Source organism: Hyperolius riggenbachi, chromosome 1 (genome assembly GCF_040937935.1).
Source record: "Hyperolius riggenbachi isolate aHypRig1 chromosome 1, aHypRig1.pri, whole genome shotgun sequence".
Taxonomy (NCBI): Eukaryota; Metazoa; Chordata; class Amphibia; order Anura; family Hyperoliidae; genus Hyperolius; species Hyperolius riggenbachi.
The window spans coordinates 578,844,449-578,865,958 of record NC_090646.1 but is presented as its reverse complement, the minus strand read 5'-3'; the positions used below and the strand labels follow the sequence as shown (position 1 = coordinate 578,865,958).

General features: G+C 46.3%; 1 protein-coding gene across 4 annotated transcripts in view; it reads left to right on the top strand.

The window, feature by feature from the left end:
• MSH3 (mutS homolog 3) overlaps positions 1 to 21,510 on the top strand; it is a 246,423-nt gene that overhangs the window by 107,518 nt on the left and 117,395 nt on the right. For all 4 annotated transcript variants that reach the window (XM_068247988.1, XM_068247981.1, XM_068247994.1 and 1 more), the window contains exon 13: positions 9,006 to 9,138. In XM_068247988.1, the coding sequence (XP_068104089.1) occupies positions 9,006 to 9,138 (133 nt within the window). The remainder of the gene's footprint in view (positions 1 to 9,005; positions 9,139 to 21,510) is intronic.

Genomic DNA, 21,510 nt, shown 5'->3' with positions numbered 1-21,510 from the left:
GTTCTCTCAGCCCTTTCTCTGTGTGCTCCGACTCCTTCAAAGCTCCCGCGGTACTTATAATGTCAGTTCTGATACGCAGGAGCTGAGGAGGAGGGCGAGTTAGTGTTAGAGTGACAGCGGGCCAGCTCCAATGCCACAGCCACTGCACATAGTGCTGGATGAGTGTGGAGGACGGCATGCCGTAGACAGGGGGGACCTGAGACCAGCCGTGCGGGGACTGAGACCAGCCGGGCGCTCCGCCCAGTTAAAAGGCTCTGGGGAGAACACTGGATACTTTTTTTTTTTTTTTATTGATTTTCTCAAAGACTACGAGGTCTTTTTGGGAAAAACAAAATGTTTTAATTTGTTCCTTTTTTCGTGCCGTTCATATCGACCGGTCATTTATAAGTCGTGTGTCCGTAGTTCGGGGACTACCTGTTTGTCTTACTTGGTGTAGCTTTCATCATATTCTCCGTTTACATTGCCAGGTTTCAGGGGCGTCGCTAGCCCTGTTTTAGGGGGGCACGTGCCCCCAATCTTTCCTGGGGTGCCACGGATCTCCGCCCGGCTGCCCCCTCTGTCAAGACAGCGGCTTCCTCCAGCTGCCGCGTCACTGACACTCGTCTCAGACCTCAGGATCAGGCGGCGAGCCGGCGACCAATCGTGCGGGCGCTAGGACCCAGCGCCCGCACTGATATGCGGAAGTGACATCACTTCCGCATATCGAGCGGGTGCGTCCAGCGCCCGCTCGTACATCTGGTCGGGTCGCCGCTGATCCTGAGGTCTGCTGAGAGGTAGGGGGGGGAGCGGCGGCGGCTAGAGGGGGGGCCTCCCTGTCACTCACTCACTCACTAAAGGGGCTCCCTGGCACGCACTCACTCCCTAAAGGGGCTCCCTGTCACTCACTCACTCCCTAAAGGGGCTCCCTGTCACTCACTCACTCCCTAAAGGGGCTCCCTGGCACGCACTCACTCCCTAAAGGGGCTCCCTGGCACGCACTCACTCCCTAAAGGGGCTCCCTGTCACTCACTCCCTAAAGGGGCTCCCTGTCACTCACTCACTCCCTAAAGGGGCTCCCTGTCACTCACTCACTCCCTAAAGGGGCTCCCTGGCACGCACCCACTCCCTAAAGGGGCTCCCTGGCACGCACCCACTCCCTAAAGGGGCTCCCTGGCACGCACCCACTCCCTAAAGGGGCTCCCTGGCACGCACTCACTCCCTAAAGGGGCTCCCTGGCACGCACTCACTCCCTAAAGGGGCTCCCTGTCACTCACCCACTCCCTAAAGGGGCTCCCTGTCACTCACTCACTCCCTAAAGGGGCTCCCTGTCACTCACTCACTCCCTAAAGGGGCTCCCTGTCACTCACTCACTCCCTAAAGGGGCTCCCTGTCACTCACTCACTCCCTAAAGGGGCTCCCTGTCACTCACTCACTCCCTAAAGGGGCTCCCTGGCACGCACTCACTCCCTAAAGGGGCTCCCTGGCACGCACTCCCTCCCTAAAGGGGCTCCCTGTCACTCACTCACTCTTTAAAGGGGCTCCCTGTCACTCACTCACTCCCTAAAGGGGCTCCCTGTCACTCACTCACTCCCTAAAGGGGCTCCCTGGCACGCACCAACTCCCTAAAGGGGCTCCCTGGCACGCACCCACTCCCTAAAGGGGCTCCCTGGCACGCACCCACTCCTAAAGGGGCTCCCTGTCACTCACTCACTCCCTAAAGGGGCTCCCTGTCACTCACTCACTCCCTAAAGGGGCTCCCTGTCACGCACTCACTCCCTAAAGGGGCTCCCTGGCACGCACTCACTCCCTAAAGGGGCTCCCTGTCACTCACTCACTCCCTAAAGGGGCTCCCTGTCACTCACTCACTCCCTAAAGGGGCTCCCTGTCACTCACTCCCTAAAGGGGCTCCCTGTCACTCACTCACTCCCTAAAGGGGCTCCCTGTCACTCACTCACTCCCTAAAGGGGCTCCCTGTCACTCACTCACTCCCTAAAGGGGCTCCCTGTCACTCACTCACTGCCTAAAGGGGCTTCCTGTCACTCACTCACTGCCTAAAGGGGCTCCCTGGCACTCACTCACTGCCTAAAGGGGCTTCCTGTCACTCACTCACTGCCTAAAGGGGCTCCCTGGCACTCACTCACTACCTAAAGGTGCTCCCTGTCACTCACTATCGGGGTCCCTGTCACTCACTACCTAACTGGAGGCGCCTGTCACTCACTAGCTAACCTGGGGGTCCCTGTCACTCACTACCTAACTTGGGGGGCTACCATATTAAGGGGGCATTCTGCCTATTTATGTGAAATGCTGTCTATTTATGTGCCTCATGACTGCTGAATGTGTCTTGTTGGGAGCCTTATGATTTGTTGGGGGCCTCATGATTGCTGAATTTGTCTTGTTGGGGGCCTCATGATTTGTTGGGGGCCTCATGATTGCTGAATTTGTCTTGTTGGGGGCCTCATGATTGCTGAATTTGTCTTGTTGGGGGCCTCATGATTTGTTGGAGGCCTCATGATTGCTGAATTTGTCTTGTTGGGGGCCTCCTGATTTGTTGGGGGCCTCATGATTGCTAAATAGGTCTTGTTGGGGGTCACATGATTGCTAACTGCGAGACTTTGGGAAAAGCTGAATCCTTATCATATGAGACAATAGCATTAAACCTACTTTTTTAGCGTTTTAAAACAGAAAATAAAACTGGGAGGTTCTAAAAAATTGAATACATTTTTCAGGAGTAGGATGGATGAAATTGTTTATCTTCACAGTTTATTTTCAACTTGGATTTTCCATAATGTTCATGTATGAGTTAAAACGTTTGTACAGTATTTAGTTTAAATTGCTGTTGCCACTTTGCGATAGATACCGGTAAGTGACTTTTGGGGTGCAGTTTGGGCACTCGGCCTCCAAAAGGTTCGCCACCACTGTCCTAATCTGATGTCCCACCATTGCTAGGTTCATGTAAATTTGTCTCCACCTGTTACCACACCTATATTCTGGTCCATGGCCCACCCATTTTTTGGTGCGGCGCGATAAGCACGCCGCACAACGTGATCGTCATATTTTTGGCACGCTAGCTGCAGTGTGCTGAATTCTGCTGCCTACAGTATGTACAGTATACGCTGTTCTCTAGTGCTTGCACTGTGTGCTGATTTACCTCCAGTGTGTACAGTGTAAGGTGTTACTCTGTGCCTTTATTGATTGTAAACCAGCTGTATTGTATGCTGATCCCTGCTACTTTCAGTATGTACAGTATTAGCTGTAAAGCCTGGTACACACATGCAATTTTGATTAGCCAATTTTAGCTCTGTTCATAAAATTCATTGTCTGTTGGCCCACTTACTGCACGGGGGTGGGAAATTGGGGGTCAGTGATTGACCAATCAAAATTTTATGTGCGTATACATCTTTGATTTATGCCTATACTGATTGTAAATGATCGAAATAAAGGACAGGGGGCTCCGTCCAATATTTCGATGGGCAGGCCCGTTATCCGTAGCTTACACCGCTGCTAAGTTCATGTACATTTGGCCCCACCCATGGCCACGCCCACTCACCGCATGGCCACGCCCATCCGTGTCAAAGATTAGGTCCGCTTTTAAACTACAGCTGCTAATAGAATGTTCTAGCAAGTCCTTACTGAGTAAATTGGCTTGAAAATATTGATTTTACTTTTCTTTTTACTTCAGTGTAACTTTCTTGAGAAACTCTAGTTTGGGGAAAGCATAAGCAAAACACCATCAAGCTAGCCTGCAAACAGTGGCTATATACTATACCCATCACTTTGAGAAACCCTTGAAATATTATATTTTTTAGTATTTATAAAACTGCAATCTTGTAAATGCCCATAAATCATAACGACAGGACTTCAGCTATTAATTACCATATAAATGTCAAAAATTAATCCAGAATCATAATTCATATGCACACATTTATCCACACTTGATTATAACTTGATAACCCGTGATCATAATAGATTATTGTATGTCTCTACATTATTCATACAGTGATAATTACATTTATTAATAAACAGAGAGAAATTACATCTATACCTAAATGCATTGTGGGTAGTATTATGTCACCACTATGTTGTTTCAGCCTGAAGTCAAATGGTGCCCATACATGGTACAATTTTTTTTTTTTTTTTCCAATTAGGTAATTTCATTTAATTATTTCGTTAGATTGAAAATAAAGTTTTTTTCAACATGCCCAATTGGATTTTTATTGAAAAATTGGATAATCGTTTTGTTTTTCTTGATAAAAAAAAAAGATTATTTTCGACTTTCTTTCAATTCGATCATTTTGGTCAAATAAACGGGAAAATTTAACGTTTTTATTGTACTATGTATAGGCACCATTAGAGTTGACTCGACCCCTACGGCGACAGTTATGGTATTGAGTTTATACAGACCCATCCCCTGGCTATAGTCAAGCAACACCTACTGTTACCACTGGGAGAGGGATAACAGAGCACTATAGACTCGTTTTCTGGCAGGCAGGGTAAACTGGTACAATGTGCTTGGCCATTGCTGTTACTTAATGGATATCCAAGGCGAATCAAAAAAACTAGCTTTACTTGCCCATCCCGTCTGTTCCTCGCTGCAGCTCCAGTCCTCTCTCTGGTTCCACTGGCAGGCTCTGATGTATTGCCTACCCCCGGCAGGTCGGCATCTTCTGCACATGCGCGGGCGTGCACCCACGTCACCGGGAGTGTACTGCGCCTGAACTGGAAGAAGCCCCGGGTTGGTAAACCTAGTTTGTTTGTTTTTATTTGCCTCAGATATCCTTTAAAGCAGATTTATGAGGGATTGCAGAGTGCAGGGGGACCTTAGGGGGGTTTGGGATAGCAACAGAGGCTGGGCTGTATAGGCAGATCCAGCCTCTGTATGCAGATAACATTCTTCAAACCCACCTCGGGTTCTCTTTAAAGCAAATTTGTCAAACTCTGGCCCGCGGGCAAAATTTGGCCCACAGCGCCATAAAACTTGGCCCTACAGTGCTTTTCTGATTAACATTGATTTTGGCCCGCGGCCATGCTCCCGGCTCCGCCCCCTCCTGCCATTATCTTTTCTTGCCGCCCCTTGATGACGCTTGCGCTGCCCTCCCTCCTGTACTAGTGATAGAGCGTGGCTACGCTCTCACTCCCTTGCTCTGCCCCTGGATGCGTCTGGAGGATGGGCTCTCTTCCTCCTTGGCCGCCCCTCCTTTACCTCCTGGAGTCGGCGGCCCGTCCTGCACTGAAATCCGCTCCCCAGGAATCAGCTGTGATGGGAAGACAGCAGAGCGGCTCCGTTTATAATAGGCGCGTATACAGGAAGTACTTCCTGTATACGCAACGTTATCTGGGGAGCCGCTCTTCTGTCTTAGTGTCACTGGTGATGCCTGGGTTGCATGCTGCGCCGCCAGGCATGCAGCGAAGAGGATCGGGGGAGCGGACTTCAATGCAGGATGGGCCGCCGACTCCAGGAGGTAAAGGAGCGGCGGCTGGGGAAGGAGGGGAATGCTTAGGCTGGCTACCTACTGGGGGCACCTACCTAGCTAACCTATACTGGGGGCACCTACCTAGCTAACCTATAATGGGGGCACCTACCTAGCTAATCTACACTGGGGACATTTACCTAGCTAACCTATACTGGGCACCTACCTAGCTAACCTATACTGGGCACCTACCTAGCTAACCTACACTGGGGGCATTTACCTAGCTAACCTATACTGAGGGCATTTACCTAGATAACCTATACTGGGGGCATTTACCTAGCTAACCTATACTGAGTCCACCTATGCCTGACTAACCAATACTGGGCACCTATCTACCCAACCTATACTGAGGGCATTTACTTAGCTAACATATACTGGGTCCACCTATGCCTGACTAACCTATACTGAGGGCATTTACCTAGCTAACAGATACGGGGTCCACCTGTGCCTGACTAACCTATACTGGGGGCACCTACCTAGCTGACCTATACTGCGTGCACCTATGCCTTGCTACCTATACTGGGGGCACCTATACCTGGCTACCTACCTACCTACCTATACTAAGGGTTTTTTTGTTTGTTTTTTCACCGTGGCTATAGCATGCAGGGGCAAATTGTCAGGTGATGTGCGATCATTCTAAATGGGGGGGAGGGGGGGTTGGGTTTAAATATGACTGTTGGCCCTCGACCTGGTCTAAGTTTTTTTCATTTTGGCCCTCTGTCTATTTGAGTTTGACACCCCTGCTTTAAAGATATGGTATGCTGGATCTTTAAGCAGCCTCGTCAAACACCTCTTCATGTGCTAGAATCTTGCCTGAGGTGGCCCTGAATGACTGCCCCGGCCTAGTAGAGTCTAGCATGTGTATACATTTGTCACACTTCTAACTCTTGTCTTTACAGATCACTTTGGGCAGTAGTTTTAGTAACCAGCCCTGCTTAAAGATGCTGCTTGCACAGGAGACCACTGCTTTATGGAGAGTGGGAGGGGTGCAGGCAGGGGAATGGCTGTCTGCTTTGGTAACTTGCATGCTGCCTATGTACTCTGTAAAGCTAATAATAATTTTTTTTGTGAGGCGCTTTTCAACTGCGGAAATACTAAATACTAATAACCAAATACTAAATAATACAGTAAGGCCTGGTTCACACTGCAAGAGCTTTTGTAGCACTAGTGATTTAAAGAGCTCTTGCTAATGCAATGCTATGGGGGATTTTTAGAAAATCAAATTGCTCAAGTCATATAAACTCAGCATTACACTAGCAAGAGCTTTTAGAATCACAAGCGCTTTGAGTCCGACAGTTGAAAAGCGCCTCACAAAAAAAATTATTATAAATATATATATATATATATATATATATATATATATATATATATATATATATATATATATATATATATATATATATATATATATATACACACACACACATAAATACACACACATATACATATACACACACACACACACACGTAAATCAATGAATACACACACTCATACCACTGGCAAATTTTGACTTAAAGTTACTGTTATTCAACCAGCAAAAAAATTTTGACGGTAAATGACATAGGTGTCCCCAAAAGATAAGACGATATACAAGAGTCATTATTGTGGGGGAAAAAAAACATTTCTCAGCTTTTTATTTACATTTGAGCAAAAAGTGTCCAGTCCAAAATTATTCATACTCTTCACAGACTGTCAGTCTGTGGGAAAATCCAAAGGTCTATACCATTCAAAATAGTCCAAGCTGTTCTAAAGCTTCCTAATTACCCTGATTAATTGGGAAGAGCAGTTTTTTTTTATCAATTCAGCAGGTGAAAAACAGCGGCTCTCTGAAGTTGGTTTGGGGACAGTCATGGCCAAGACAGAGTAGGTCTGTAAGGACCTGCGGTTGTGCATTGTGGCTGCTCACAAGTCAGGAAAGGGCTAGAAGGCCATTTCTAAATGTTTTCAAGTTCCTATGGCTACAGCGCAAAGAATTACCGTATTAAAAAATACAAGATGTTCCACACTGTGGAAAATCTCAGAGGATGTGGTCGGAAGCCAAAAGTGACACCTGTGCTGGGCCAGGAGGATAGTGAGAGAGGTCAAAAACAATCCAAGGATCACCACCAAGACCATCCTGGTGTATCTGGGCTCTGCTGGTGGCAATGTCTCAAGGCAGACAATCCAACGGACACTGCACACTGCTGGGTTCCACAGACGCAGACCAAGGAGGACGCCACTTCTCCAGATAAGGCACACGAAAGCTTGCTTGGCCTTTGCAAATGCTCATCTGGACACAGGAGAAGACTTCTGGTCTTCTGTGTCATGGTCAGATGAAACAAAAATTGAATTGTTTGGTCACAATGATGTTTCCTTCATTTGGCGCAAAAAAGGAGAAGCCTTCAGCCCAAAGAACACCATCCCCAATGTCAAACATGGTGATGAGAAGCTAATGCTTTGGGGTTGTTTTTCAGCCAATGGACCATGGAACCTAATCACAGTAAACGGCACCATGAAAAAAGAGCAATAAATGAGGATTCTCGACATCATCAGGCAGTCTGCAGAGAAACTTGGCCTTTAGCACCAGTGGACATTTCAGCATGACAATTACTAAAAAGGTGGTGAAGAAACGGTTAGCAGACAACATTCATGTTTTGGAGTGGCCCAGCCAGGGTCCTGTCCTGAATCCAATTGAGAATCTGTGGAGAGTGCTAAAGATCAGGGTGATGGAACATGACCCTCCAACCTGAAAGATTTGTGGCTCATTGCTAAAGATGAATGGACAAAAATACCTGTGGAGACATGCAAAAAGCTGGTCTGCAATTATAGGAAGCGTTTGATTGCTGTAATAGCCAATAAAGGCTTTTCTATTGATTATTGAGAAGGGTATGAATAATTTTGGACTGAACACTTTTTCCTCAAATGTAAATGTAATGTAAGAAATGTTTTTTATCCACAATAATGCCTCTGGTCATCGTTTACTTACCTTTTGGGAGACACCTATGTCATTTCCTGTCAAAAAAATTACTTGCTGGTTGAATAAAAGTAACTTTAAAGTGAACCTTAACCCTGGGGGGAAAAAAGTTTTACTTACTTGGGGCTATCCCAAGCCCCCAGCAGCCATCTTGGGCACTCGCAGCTTCTTGAGTATCCTCCAGTCCCCCGCCGCGGCTTAGTTTTGTTTTTGGCCGACTGTCGGCCCCCGGGAATGCGTCCTCCTCTTCTTCGTCTTCCCCGCCCACAAGCACCTCATGCGCAAGCACAAGGGACCGGAGGAAACCCGAGGAGCTGTGAGGGCACAGGACAGCTGCTGGAGGCTTAAGGAAGCCCCAGGTAAGTGAGACTCCCCCCCCCCCCCCCATGTCCAACAGATAAAATGGTAGGATGCAGATGAACAATATAATTATAAATGAACATCAAAGTGGAATAGTTTATACAATGTCAAGTTAAATCTTCATCAGCCAAAAGAGTTGTTAGAAGCAAACCGTAAGATCACTGATACATGACCTATAAAGACTTTTCCTTTTTGTCTTTTTATAACTCTTAATCTTGTTTCTTGTGTTTTATTTTCTTTCCAGTGAAATTAATGTTCGCCTAGATGCCATTGCAGAAATCTTATCTTCAGATAGCATAATTTTTCCAGAGATTCGTGGTTACCTCTGTAAGATGCCTGATCTGGATAGAGGGATTTGTAGCATTTATCATAAAAAGGTAGGCTGGAACTTTGCACTTTAATACAAGTTATCCCACTAAGTGTAGATGTGAGCAGGTAGAAAACAAACCATTACAGTCACACTATTCAACTCTAACCTTTCTTAAAGAGACTCCGTAACAAAAATTGCATCCTGTTTTTTATCATCCTACAAGTTCCAAAAGCTATTCTAATGTGTTCTGGCTTACTGCAGCACTTTCTGCTATCACAGTCTCTGTAATAAATCAATGTATCTTTCCCCTGTCAGACTTGTCGGCCTGTGTCTGGAAGGCTGCCAAGTTCTTCAGTGTTGTGGTTCTGCTATGAACTCCCCCTTCCAGGCCCCTCTATGCACACTGCCTGTGTATTATTTAAATTAGGGCAGCTTCTCTCTTCTCTCTTATCTTTTACAAGCTGGATAAAACGTCCTCTGAGCTGGCTGGGCTTTCACATACTGAGGAAATTCAGACAAGGGCAAAGCTGTTTGCAGGAAGAAAAGAGCAGCCTGAAACTTCAGTGCATGAGAGATGCAGGGGGAAAGAAACAGACAAATTATCTCTTGAGATTCAAAAGGAAGGCTGTATACAGCCTGCTTGTGGATGGATGTATTTTCTATGTGTGGACATACTGTACATCAACCTACTTCCTGTTTTGGTGGCCATTTTGTTTGTTTATAAACAAACTTTTTAAAACGGCTTTTAACCACTTTTAATGCGGCGAGGAGCGGCGAAATTGTGACAGAGGGGAATAGGAGATGCCCCCTAACGCACTGGTATGTTTACTTTTGTGCGATTTTCACAATACAGATTCTCTTTAAGAGGACGCAGAGAGCAAAAAAAGCCATTCATAGGTTCTGGTGCTGTGATGTGATCTGTAGTGCATGAAGGCTGCCATCTTTTTTTTTTTTTTTTTTTTTTTAATTCTAACAACTGTAACTTGCCTTCTTCTCATGTGGAATGTCTGCTTCTATTTTTAAAAGAATTACAAGTAAATTGGGGTCAGAAAAGTTGATGGTAACTTACTAACTTTTTAGGCTTAGTTATAGAAGTATTAGTGTTAGGTTTTGTTATTGTAAGGTTAGGTGGTTGGGATAGAGGTTAGTGTTAGGCATAGTTATAAGATAGGTAGTGTTAAAACTGGTTAAAGGATGGTTAGTGTTACGGTTAGAAATTAGTGTGAGGCATAGGGTTAGTGTTAGGGAACAGGGCTAGAAGTTAGTATTCAGTATAGTTATAGGAGGGTTAGTGTTAGGAGATAGGGTTAGAAGATAGTATTAGGCATTGTTATATAAGGGTAAGGGTTAGGGAATAGGGTTAGATGTTAGTATTAGGGAATAGGATTAGACGTTAGTGTTTGCCATAGTTACATGAGGGTAAGTTTCAGGTAGTTGGGCAGTCTGCTGCTCATTCACTCACATAACCTTGGACGACTTGAGCGGAGGCTGCTAGATCCCAGATAGGCACTCCACTGGTAAGGGCAAGGTGAAAAGACTCCTTTTAGTGGTGCAAGATGGATTGACCGGCTAGACTGTGGGAGAGCTGCTCGCCCGCTCTCACCGCTGCACAGCTTGGATCCCAGGGAACTTCCTTGTAGTGACGTCACTTGCAGTCTATCGGTAGGCACAAGTGAAGTCACTACAATGAAGTTGTATGGACACAACCTTGTCCCCTTTTTCTGTATGCGTGTTTTTGTGTGCATGAGATTTGTAAGCTTGGTGTGACTATGCTGCAGCGCCTTACAGATGTTGTGTATACAGCACCAGGGAAAGTATGTTTTTATGCTATTTTAATAAATGTTCATTTGTTCATATGCAAAGATTTGCATTGAATTATTACTATAACTATTGAGGTTGAAGTGCAAATTAAGAAAAACTGTTTATTAATAGTTATGAGGGTTAATGTTAGGGAATAGGGTTAGAAGTTGGTGTTAGGCATAGTTATGTGAGGGTAAGTGTTAGGGGATTTGGTTAGAAGTTATTCTTAGGCATAGTTATATGAGGGTTAGTGTTAGGGAATAGGGTTAAAAGATAGTGTTAGGCATAGTTATATGAGGGTTAGTGTTAGGGAATAGGGTTAAAAGATAGTGGTAGGCATAGTTATATGAGGGTTAGTGTTAGGGAATAGGGTTAAAAGATAGTGGTAGGCATAGTTATATGAGGGTTAGTGTTAGGGAATAGGGTTAAAATATAGTGTTAGGCATAGTTATATAAGGGTAAGTGTTAGGAGATAGGGTTAGAAGTCAGTGTTAGGCATAGTTATGTGAGGGTTATTGTTAGGGAATAGGGTTAGAAGTTGGTGTTAGGCATAGTTGTATGAGGGTTAGTGTTAGGGAATAGGGTTAGAAATTAGTGTTAGGCATAGTTTTATGAGGGTAAATGTTAACCTAATGTTAGAAAGCGATGGCAGTAGTGGCACGTAAATTCCTTATGGTAAAATGTTATTAAAATATTGTTAACAATATTCAAAATAATGTCAATCCCAGAGTTCACATTAGCAGGTGGTTTTTTTACATAGATGCGTGTGCTGAACAAATGTAGAGCTGTTTTCTTTATTACAGGAAGGATGTTATCTATTTTCTCATACCATATATTGTGTATATTCAGACACCCCCTCTTCTGTTAGTCTAAACCGGTAATCTATGCCCTTTTTGTTAGTGTCTAGCTTTTCTGGACCATTTCCTTTTAAAGGCCACAGCTGAGGGAAAGTTATTTATTGCAGAATAATGCTCAGGGACTTGATGTGTGAAGTGCGTAATAGAAGTGAAGTGTGCAGAGCATAGATGCTGCCCCGAGACTTCATTCTCTGACAGTAAAGAATTCAGCACAGCCAGAATGAGGCCATGCTCCATCACTTTCCAGACATCCAAAGAGCCCTGATACAAATCCCCTTTCTCTGTGCTCAGATCTGCTATCAAAACAAATACTTCACACCTTTCACAACCAAAATACATGGCATTACTCTTTTCAGGACATCTATTTACTTTGCTGGGTTATATGGTGTTGTACACAAGATATTAACAATACAAACCCATATTAGCACTATAGACTCACTTAAACGCTTTTAAAGATGCGTACCTTGTGTCACGGACGATTGCGGGGACGCAGGCGCGTCCTGGAACCGCCCGTGAAGAAAAGCGATCGCACTCGATTCTCTGCGTCGATTGCGCTTCAAATCGATAGAATCTGGATTTATTGTGTAGGAGGTCTGCAGTCCCTTCTTAGCAGAGGAATAGCATCACCTTAACTGCAGGATGGCTCTTTTGATATGCTAATCAGCCTGGGCCCAGAGAGTCCCTGGCTTCAAGCTGTGCTGATGGCCCATCCATCAGGTATAAGGTGACAAGCAGCTGGCAGGAAGACTGGCCCTGTGACTGCTGATCAAGCCAGAGGTGTAAACTCAAAGTTGTCTAAGCAGATTTCACATTCAGATGTTAATTGAAGGAGCCAACAGGGCCTTTTCATAGACAAGAAGCAGACACAGCTGGACTCCAGTCAGGCTGACTCCGGCCTTAGCAGGAAGAAATGAATGTACAATATAATCTTTTGCCCATTTACAGAATACAATAAATAGGGTGGTTATGAGAGCGGTATCATTGGATCCGTAGGGTCATGCTGGATCTCTTGATACCAGTCGAGAGGGGCCCGGGGCCCCTACCACCCAGGTATGAATCTACTCAGGACCCTGATCTGATGCACTAGCCATGTCAGGTATCATATTAATCTGTATTTTCCTCCAAGTATGAAGCTGTTACCCCCCTAAATGTAACGTGTATGGTTCAGGAGTTACAGCAATTCATAAGTTTAGCTCTAAAATCTCTCAGAGGGAATGAACTGTCATTTGCTGGTAGCTCAGAGGGGGCTGGCATTGCCACACCCCCAAACCAGCTTCATCAAAAGCACAGAGCCAGCAGGCGGGCTGTGTCCTCCACACTGAACCATCTTGCACTCATCAGATGCCAGCTTGAGGATATGCTGGTATCCACCTGGTCTGAACTCTGGACTTTGAAACCAAGGACTTTATGATTCTTCCCACAATAAGGACATCTTTCCAGGAACTAAGTAATTTTCTCCCTTCTTTTATTTTTCATACTGGCTATTACTGTTTTCATAATTGTTGATTTTCATAATTGTCTGTATATATTAATTATTTATATTGCGTGAATAAACGACTTTCTCCAAGTCATTCACTTTCCGCTACCCTGCTTATCAGCACACACAGAAATGATCCCGGGTCTCTGAAGATACGCTACTGTTTGTTTGTTGTTGGCTAGACAGAATATCGTGTGTTTAACCGTTTTATTCGCAGGATTAGTCAGTCAGTTAGTGGGCCCCACGGTCCCATAGTAACCGCGGTGGTGGCAGTTTACTCTGAACCAGTAGGTGACGTTGTAATCACCCGTGTCTCACAGGCTCCCTTCTGAGTTGTCTGCGGCTAATTCTTAACGGTTCCTGCGCATTGACTGCGACCAGAGTTCGCACGATCTGTGCGCTGGCACCGTTTAGAAGGCTAAGTGCGGTCAGCCACTGAGGGCTCCTGTGACAGTGTTAGGCAGCGGTTGGATCTGTGTTGTGCTGAAAGTATCTGCGATAGCGCTAGCGCTATCGAGAAACGAACTAATTCGTTGGTGTAGCTGGAAGGCAATATATTTTTTATATATACAGAGAGACTGTGTAGCCAGTACCCCTTCCCCAAAGTTTTATTTTATTTGGCATGGAAATGTCCGGGAACTACCAGAACATGTGCCTAGCAGACCTGGAAAATCTTTGCGAAGAGAGGGGCATTGGCATCCTCCGCAAGACAAAACGGGACCTGATAGCAGACTTGTCCAGATGGGATGCCCAGCAACTGCGGGAGCCGGGAGTGTCCGCTGAGGTGGATACCAGCCCATCTGACAATCAAGGGGAACCAGAGGCTGAAGATCTTAGGCGTACAGAGGTTGAGCATCCTGCGGGCCCTGTTGCAACAGTTACGCCAGAGACTGTCAGTATGGACCCCAATCCCAGAGTTTCTGACATTACTCGCCCGGAACTGGCCAGTACTGGACTGTCCATGGGTGCTGACCCGGTAATGCAGCAGGCATTACAAAAGCTGATGGAGACTGACCTGGACAAGTACATGCAGTACATGGAAGCACGAGAGGAACGGGAGCGGCAAGCTGCTGCTGCTGAACGCCACGCAGAGAGGGATGCCGCTGAGCGGGAGCGCCAACGACAGCATGAGCTCAACATGGCAAAGGTTCAACAGGCCAGCCGGAGTTCACCGCCCAGCCTCCCTGCTGAAGGAGCTGCAGCACCCGTAAGTGCAAAATTTAAGTTTGCTAATATTGAAAAAGACACAGACATTGACTTGTTTTTGCGGTCTTTTGAAAAAGCATGCCGTCAGTATCGTCTGTCCCAAGACCAGTGGGCCAGACATCTGACACCTTTGCTGCGCTACAAAGCGCTTGATGCCTTCGCAGAATTGCCTGCGGAGAAGGATAATGATTATGCTGCTATAAAAGACGCTATCATTACTAAGTACCAGCTGACGCCAGAAGCCTATCGCAAAAAGTTCAGGGCCTGGCAGAAAAAGTCTTCTGATTCGTACCGAGATGTGGTCAGCAGCTTGCTCACCACACTCCGTCAGTGGACTCTAGGCCTCACCAAAGGGTCTTATGGCGTCCTGGAGGACTTGATAGTCCTCGAGCAATTTCTGAACATTTGCCCTGCTGATGTACGCCAATTTGTGCTAGAACGCAAGCCGGCTTCAGCAACTGTCGCTGCAGACCTTGCTGAGACTTTTGCAACTACCCGGGTGGCTGATACCCGCAGAACTGTCCCATCCAGCTGGAGAGGAGGTCAGCCCAATACCTCGGCAGACCCTCCTGCCCCTGTGAGCCGTCCGCCACAGAGGCCACCCAGCGCAGCTGCTGCACCCAGGCCTGCAGCGCCTGGAGAGGTCACCTGTCACTACTGCCGCCAGCCCGGACACATGAAATTCGACTGTCCGGAGCGGAGACAGACCCCACCAGCACCTGGATCATCTGCATCACCTGCACCTCACCCACAGCAGAGGCAACCCGCCAGCGAACCACAGCCTGGATCATCAGATTTGGTCCTGTTTGCCCGCGGAAAGGAAATCCGCGACCGAACCGACCAGCAGCAACTTGTTAGAGTGAACGGCAAAGTTGTCACCGGATTTCGAGACACCGGAGCTGACATCACGTTAGTTCACTCACACCTTGTGCCAAAGGAGAGCATCAGCTCCAGCCGATCCCTTGCCCTTACTGGGGTAGAAGGCACCCTTTTTCACATAGCCCATGCCAGAGTGAAGCTGGATTGGGGAGTGGGAGGGGTCCACGAAAGGGTTGTTGGGGTTATGAAGGATCTCCCAGTCCCTGTGTTGCTAGGGACTGATTTGGGCAAGCTTGTGTCCTACTATGAACCTGCCACGACCGCCTTGTCGCTCACGGAAGGAGACGGACTCTCCACCCACCACCAGGTACTTTATACACTTGGGGGAGCACCAGGGGGAGGTGGGTTGAATGTGCCCAGTTCAAGGGTACCAGGTTCAATAGTGCCTGCTTCAAAGGCACCTGAGTTTGATGTACAGACTGTCTGTTGTGATGATGCTGTAACTGTACCTGAGTTTACTGTACAACCTGTCTGTAATGAAAAAATGTCTATACCTGTCAATGTCAGTACTGCATGCAATGATGATTTGAGTAATGTCCGTCTGTGCTATTCTGACAGTGTACCGGTGCTAGCAGTACCGCGCAGCTGCACTGCTCAGAACCCGAGCTCAGGACAGGTGGAGGGGGTTCCGGCCTCCTCCCCCTCCTCTGACCACAGGGATGAGACCTTTCAGCCGCTGGCCTCGTGTGACATGAGCCAGTTGGCTGAAACTGACAGCGCCATATTCTCAGCCGCACTACAAAGTGACCCAAGCCTGGAGGTGCTCAGGCAGCAAGCCGCTGAGCCCCTCGCAGACGGGGCCGCTTTCAAGGTGTACTGGGAAGGTGGGAGACTGTACAGTGAGTCTGTACAGCCCCCTACAGGTAGATCCCACGCGGATACCAAGTGGCTTGTGGTCCCGAGTGCGTTTAGGGGACATGTGCTGAAATCCGCACATGGTAATCCTCTGACCGGGCACTCGGGTGTCCGCAAGACACTCGCCGGTATTCGGAAACAGTTTTATTGGCCCCGGATGAACAGGGATGTAGCCAACTACTGCAGGGCATGTGCCGTCTGTCGGGAGCTGGGAAGGTCCAGGGATTCCCGCGGGGTTCCCTTAGGTCCACAGCCACTCAGCAGGGGAACCCTGCGTGGGCTGGCTGTTGACCTAACCAACCCACTGCCCGTTGTCCGCAGTCCCGGCAGACACCACGTCCGACTGCAGTGGCGCAAACGCCCTGTCCAGAACGGTCCATGTTGGGTCAACCCTGAGGGTAGCCGACCGCGACCGGTCCAGGGGAACCGAGCCACAGGCTCCAATAGGTTTTCCCGCCGTACCGGCAACTCGAGACCCGTCAGCCAGGTTAGCGGCGCCGCCACACATCTTGCGGATGAGTGGCTAAGCCACGGACAAGGGGGGGGGGCTGTCACGGACGATTGCGGGGACGCAGGCGCGTCCTGGAACCGCCCGTGAAGAAAAGCGATCGCACTCGATTCTCTGCGTCGATTGCGCTTCAAATCGATAGAATCTGGATTTATTGTGTAGGAGGTCTGCAGTCCCTTCTTAGCAGAGGAATAGCATCACCTTAACTGCAGGATGGCTCTTTTGATATGCTAATCAGCCTGGGCCCAGAGAGTCCCTGGCTTCAAGCTGTGCTGATGGCCCATCCATCAGGTATAAGGTGACAAGCAGCTGGCAGGAAGACTGGCCCTGTGACTGCTGATCAAGCCAGAGGTGTAAACTCAAAGTTGTCTAAGCAGATTTCACATTCAGATGTTAATTGAAGGAGCCAACAGGGCCTTTTCATAGACAAGAAGCAGACACAGCTGGACTCCAGTCAGGCTGACTCCGGCCTTAGCAGGAAGAAATGAATGTACAATATAATCTTTTGCCCATTTACAGAATACAATAAATAGGGTGGTTATGAGAGCGGTATCATTGGATCCGTAGGGTCATGCTGGATCTCTTGATACCAGTCGAGAGGGGCCCGGGGCCCCTACCACCCAGGTATGAATCTACTCAGGACCCTGATCTGATGCACTAGCCATGTCAGGTATCATATTAATCTGTATTTTCCTCCAAGTATGAAGCTGTTACCCCCCTAAATGTAACGTGTATGGTTCAGGAGTTACAGCAATTCATAAGTTTAGCTCTAAAATCTCTCAGAGGGAATGAACTGTCATTTGCTGGTAGCTCAGAGGGGGCTGGCATTGCCACACCCCCAAACCAGCTTCATCAAAAGCACAGAGCCAGCAGGCGGGCTGTGTCCTCCACACTGAACCATCTTGCACTCATCAGATGCCAGCTTGAGGATATGCTGGTATCCACCTGGTCTGAACTCTGGACTTTGAAACCAAGGACTTTATGATTCTTCCCACAATAAGGACATCTTTCCAGGAACTAAGTAATTTTCTCCCTTCTTTTATTTTTCATACTGGCTATTACTGTTTTCATAATTGTTGATTTTCATAATTGTCTGTATATATTAATTATTTATATTGCGTGAATAAACGACTTTCTCCAAGTCATTCACTTTCCGCTACCCTGCTTATCAGCACACACAGAAATGATCCCGGGTCTCTGAAGATACGCTACTGTTTGTTTGTTGTTGGCTAGACAGAATATCGTGTGTTTAACCGTTTTATTCGCAGGATTAGTCAGTCAGTTAGTGGGCCCCACGGTCCCATAGTAACCGCGGTGGTGGCAGTTTACTCTGAACCAGTAGGTGACGTTGTAATCACCCGTGTCTCACAGGCTCCCTTCTGAGTTGTCTGCGGCTAATTCTTAACGGTTCCTGCGCATTGACTGCGACCAGAGTTCGCACGATCTGTGCGCTGGCACCGTTTAGAAGGCTAAGTGCGGTCAGCCACTGAGGGCTCCTGTGACACCTTGTAATATTAATCTTTGGGAAAATACTGAAACCCTTCACAAGACACAGTATTCCTGTATGTAAAGTATATGTGTGTTAGAGTTTGTAATCCAGTACCAAAAACCTTAACCAGCTGTTCTCTGAGCTCTTCCCATTGTTTCTGTAAGTCTGAAACAAGTGGCTCAGGCTGCCAGCTAACATTTTTTTTAAGGGAGCATTGAGGAGGTGTGGAAATGTAAATAAAATGGGCTTGAAGCCTCACCGTATCGGCTATTATCACCACATAAGGGAAAATTGCAATAGAAGTCTGAATTTGCAGACATATTTACTCTGATTTTAGACTGGTTGTTGAATTTAACTTGGTGAGTAAAGGTAGTATGTGTCTTTTATATAGAAAATGTGTGGCTTTCGTTGGTGGGGGCATGTTTAGCAACTATTGTAACAGCAATCACCACTGTCCCAGCAGTAGCCACTGATTAGCAACTGCTATTATGACAGAAGCCGTAACAGCTTTTGATTAGCAGCTGCAACTGTCCGTGTGAAGAGCTTTGAAGTAGAGAGAAGTTGTGGGGAGGACATTGAGTGTGCGTAAGAGACAGTGTTGGACCTTTCAGGGAAGTAATCGGAATTCCAAAAATGAGCAGGTCCCATTATACCTCCATATAAAGAGCATGAAGGAGATGATCTACAATATCAAAAGTTGAGGACAAGCCAAGAAGACAGAGTATAGAGTAGTAGTATTCTTTGGATTTAGGCATTATTAGGCCATACTTTAGTTGAGTACTCTTTCTGTAGAGGGGTTGGGATGAATGGCAGTCTATTACTGAAGATAATGAAATACAGTTAGTGGAAAGTTACTCAGTCAATGCTGTATCGTTGTGGTGTTCATTTGATTTGAATTTTAACGGATGGGCAGAGTCTAGTAGATGGGAATATGTTGAAAAGAAATGTTAGTGCAAGTATAAAGTATGTATGAAGACTGAGTAGAGCTGAGGATCGAAACAAGGAAAAAATGGATCCAAGGCAAATGTAGTGAGGAGGATTTGGAAAGTTGTTAGGAATGCTTAGAAAAAGAAGTGAAGCATGACCGAGAAGGAGCTCAGACAATATTGGCCTCAATTCACTAAGCTTATCTCCTGTCTTTAATAACGTTTCATCACCATGGTGATAAGGCATGTAGTATTCAGGAAACATTTTACCTCAGGCAAACCTAAAGTTAACTCTTCAATCCTTAAAATAACTCCAGAATTCTAAAGTTAAAGACAGGCTGTTAATTAACTGTGGGTCAAAATAAATACAGAGGAGGTAACTTAAGGAATGAAGAGATAAGATAACTCTCTCACTGTGCTGTGGTAAGTTTTCTCTTGCCTTATTATCTCTAGCATGATCTTAGTGAATTGAGGCCAATGTGAGTTGCAATGAAAGGTTGTAAAATCATGTCATATTTTGAGGTGTTTCTGTGCAACTTCTGTGACAAAGTCATCGAGTGATAAACAGGCGAAGACGGGAAAAGTTTTTTTGGGTTTTTTTTTACTTTTTTTTTTGTATTGCTGAAGGGTGAGGCTATATGAAAGTAGTATGAACGCTTTGTGTGTGAATTCCTGAACTCATAGGGCTTGTTTGTATAATTGGACATCTGCATCTGTATCTTTTTTTTCTCCATCATGGTGAAGTTGCCTCGGTACTCTTCTTCAGATGTTTAGTTTTATTCGTCCTCGAATATTTTCAGTTTATATGATGAGGATAGGGATCGGTGAGAGGAGCAAAAGAATTTAGCTACAGTGGGTTGCAAAAGCATTCGGCCCCCTTGAAGTTTTCCACATTTTGTCACATTACTGCCACAAACATGCATCAATTTTATTGGAATTCCACGTGAAAGACCAATACAAAGTGGTGTACATGTGAGAAGTGGATCGAAAATCATTCATCATTCCAAACATTTTTTACAAATAAATAACTGCAAAGTGGGGTGTGCATAATTATTCAGCCCCTGAGTCAATATTTTGTAGAACCACCTTTTGCTGCAATTACAGCTGCCAGTCTTTTAGGGTATGTCTCTACCAGCTTTGCACAACTAGAGACTGAAATCCTTGCCCATTCTTCTTTGCAAAACAGCTCCAGCTCAGTCAGATTAGATGAACAACAGTTTTCAGATCTTGCCACAGATTCTTGATTGGATTTAGATCTGGAATTTGACTGGGCCATCCTAACACATGGATATGTTTTGTTTTAACCCATTCCATTGTTGCCCTGGCTTTATGTTTAGGGTCATTGTCCTGCTGAAAGGTGAACCTCTGCCCCAGTCTCAAGTCTTTTGCAGTCTCCAAGAGGTTTTCTTCCAAGTTTGCCCTGTATTTGGCTCCATCCATCTTCCCATCAACTCTGACCAGCTTCCCTGTCCCTGCTGAAGAGATGCACCCCCCGAGCATGATGCTGCCACCACTATATTTGACAGTGGGGATGGTGTGTTCAGAGTGATATGCAGTGTTAATTTTCTGCCACACATAGCGTTTTGCATTTTGGCCAAAAAGTTCCATTTTGGTCTCATCTGACCAGAGCACCTTCTTCCACATGGTTGCTGTGTCCACCAAGCGTAACAGCTGGAAGGTGAACCTCCGCCCCAGTCTCAAGTCTTTTGCAGACTCCAAAAAGGTTTCTTCCAAGATTGCCCTGTATTTGGCTCCATCCATCTTCCCATTAACTCTGACCAGCTACCCTGTCCCTGCTAAAGAGAAGCACTCCCAGAGCATGATGCTGCCACCATCATATTTGACAGTGGGAATGGTGTGTTCAGAGTGATGTGCAGTGTTAGTTTTCTGCCACACATAGCGTTTTGCATTTTGGCCAAAAAGTTCCATTTTGGTCTCATCTGACCAGAGCACCTTCTTCCACATGGTTGCTGTGTCCCCCACATGGTTTGTGGCAAACTGCAAACCGGACTTCTTATGCTTTCTGTTAACAATGCCTTTCTTCTTGCCACTCTTCCATAAAGGCCAGCTTTGTACAGTGCATGACTAATAGTTGTCCTATGGACAGAGTCTCCCACCTGAGCTGTAGATCTCTGCAGCTCGTCCAGAGTCACCATGGGCCTCTTGACTGCATTTCTGATCAGCGCTCTCCTTGTTCGGCCTGTGAGTTTAGGTGGCCTTGTCTTGGTAGGTTTACAGTTGTGCCATACTCCTTCCATTTCTGAATGATCGCTTGATCAGTGCTCCGTGGGATGTTCAAGGCTTTGGAAATCTTTTTGTAGTCTAAGCCTGCTTTAAATTTCTCTATAACTTGATCCCTGACCTGTCTGGTGTGTTCTTTGGACTTCATGGTTTTGTTGCTCCCAATATTCTCTTAGACAACCTCTGAGGCCGTCACAGAGC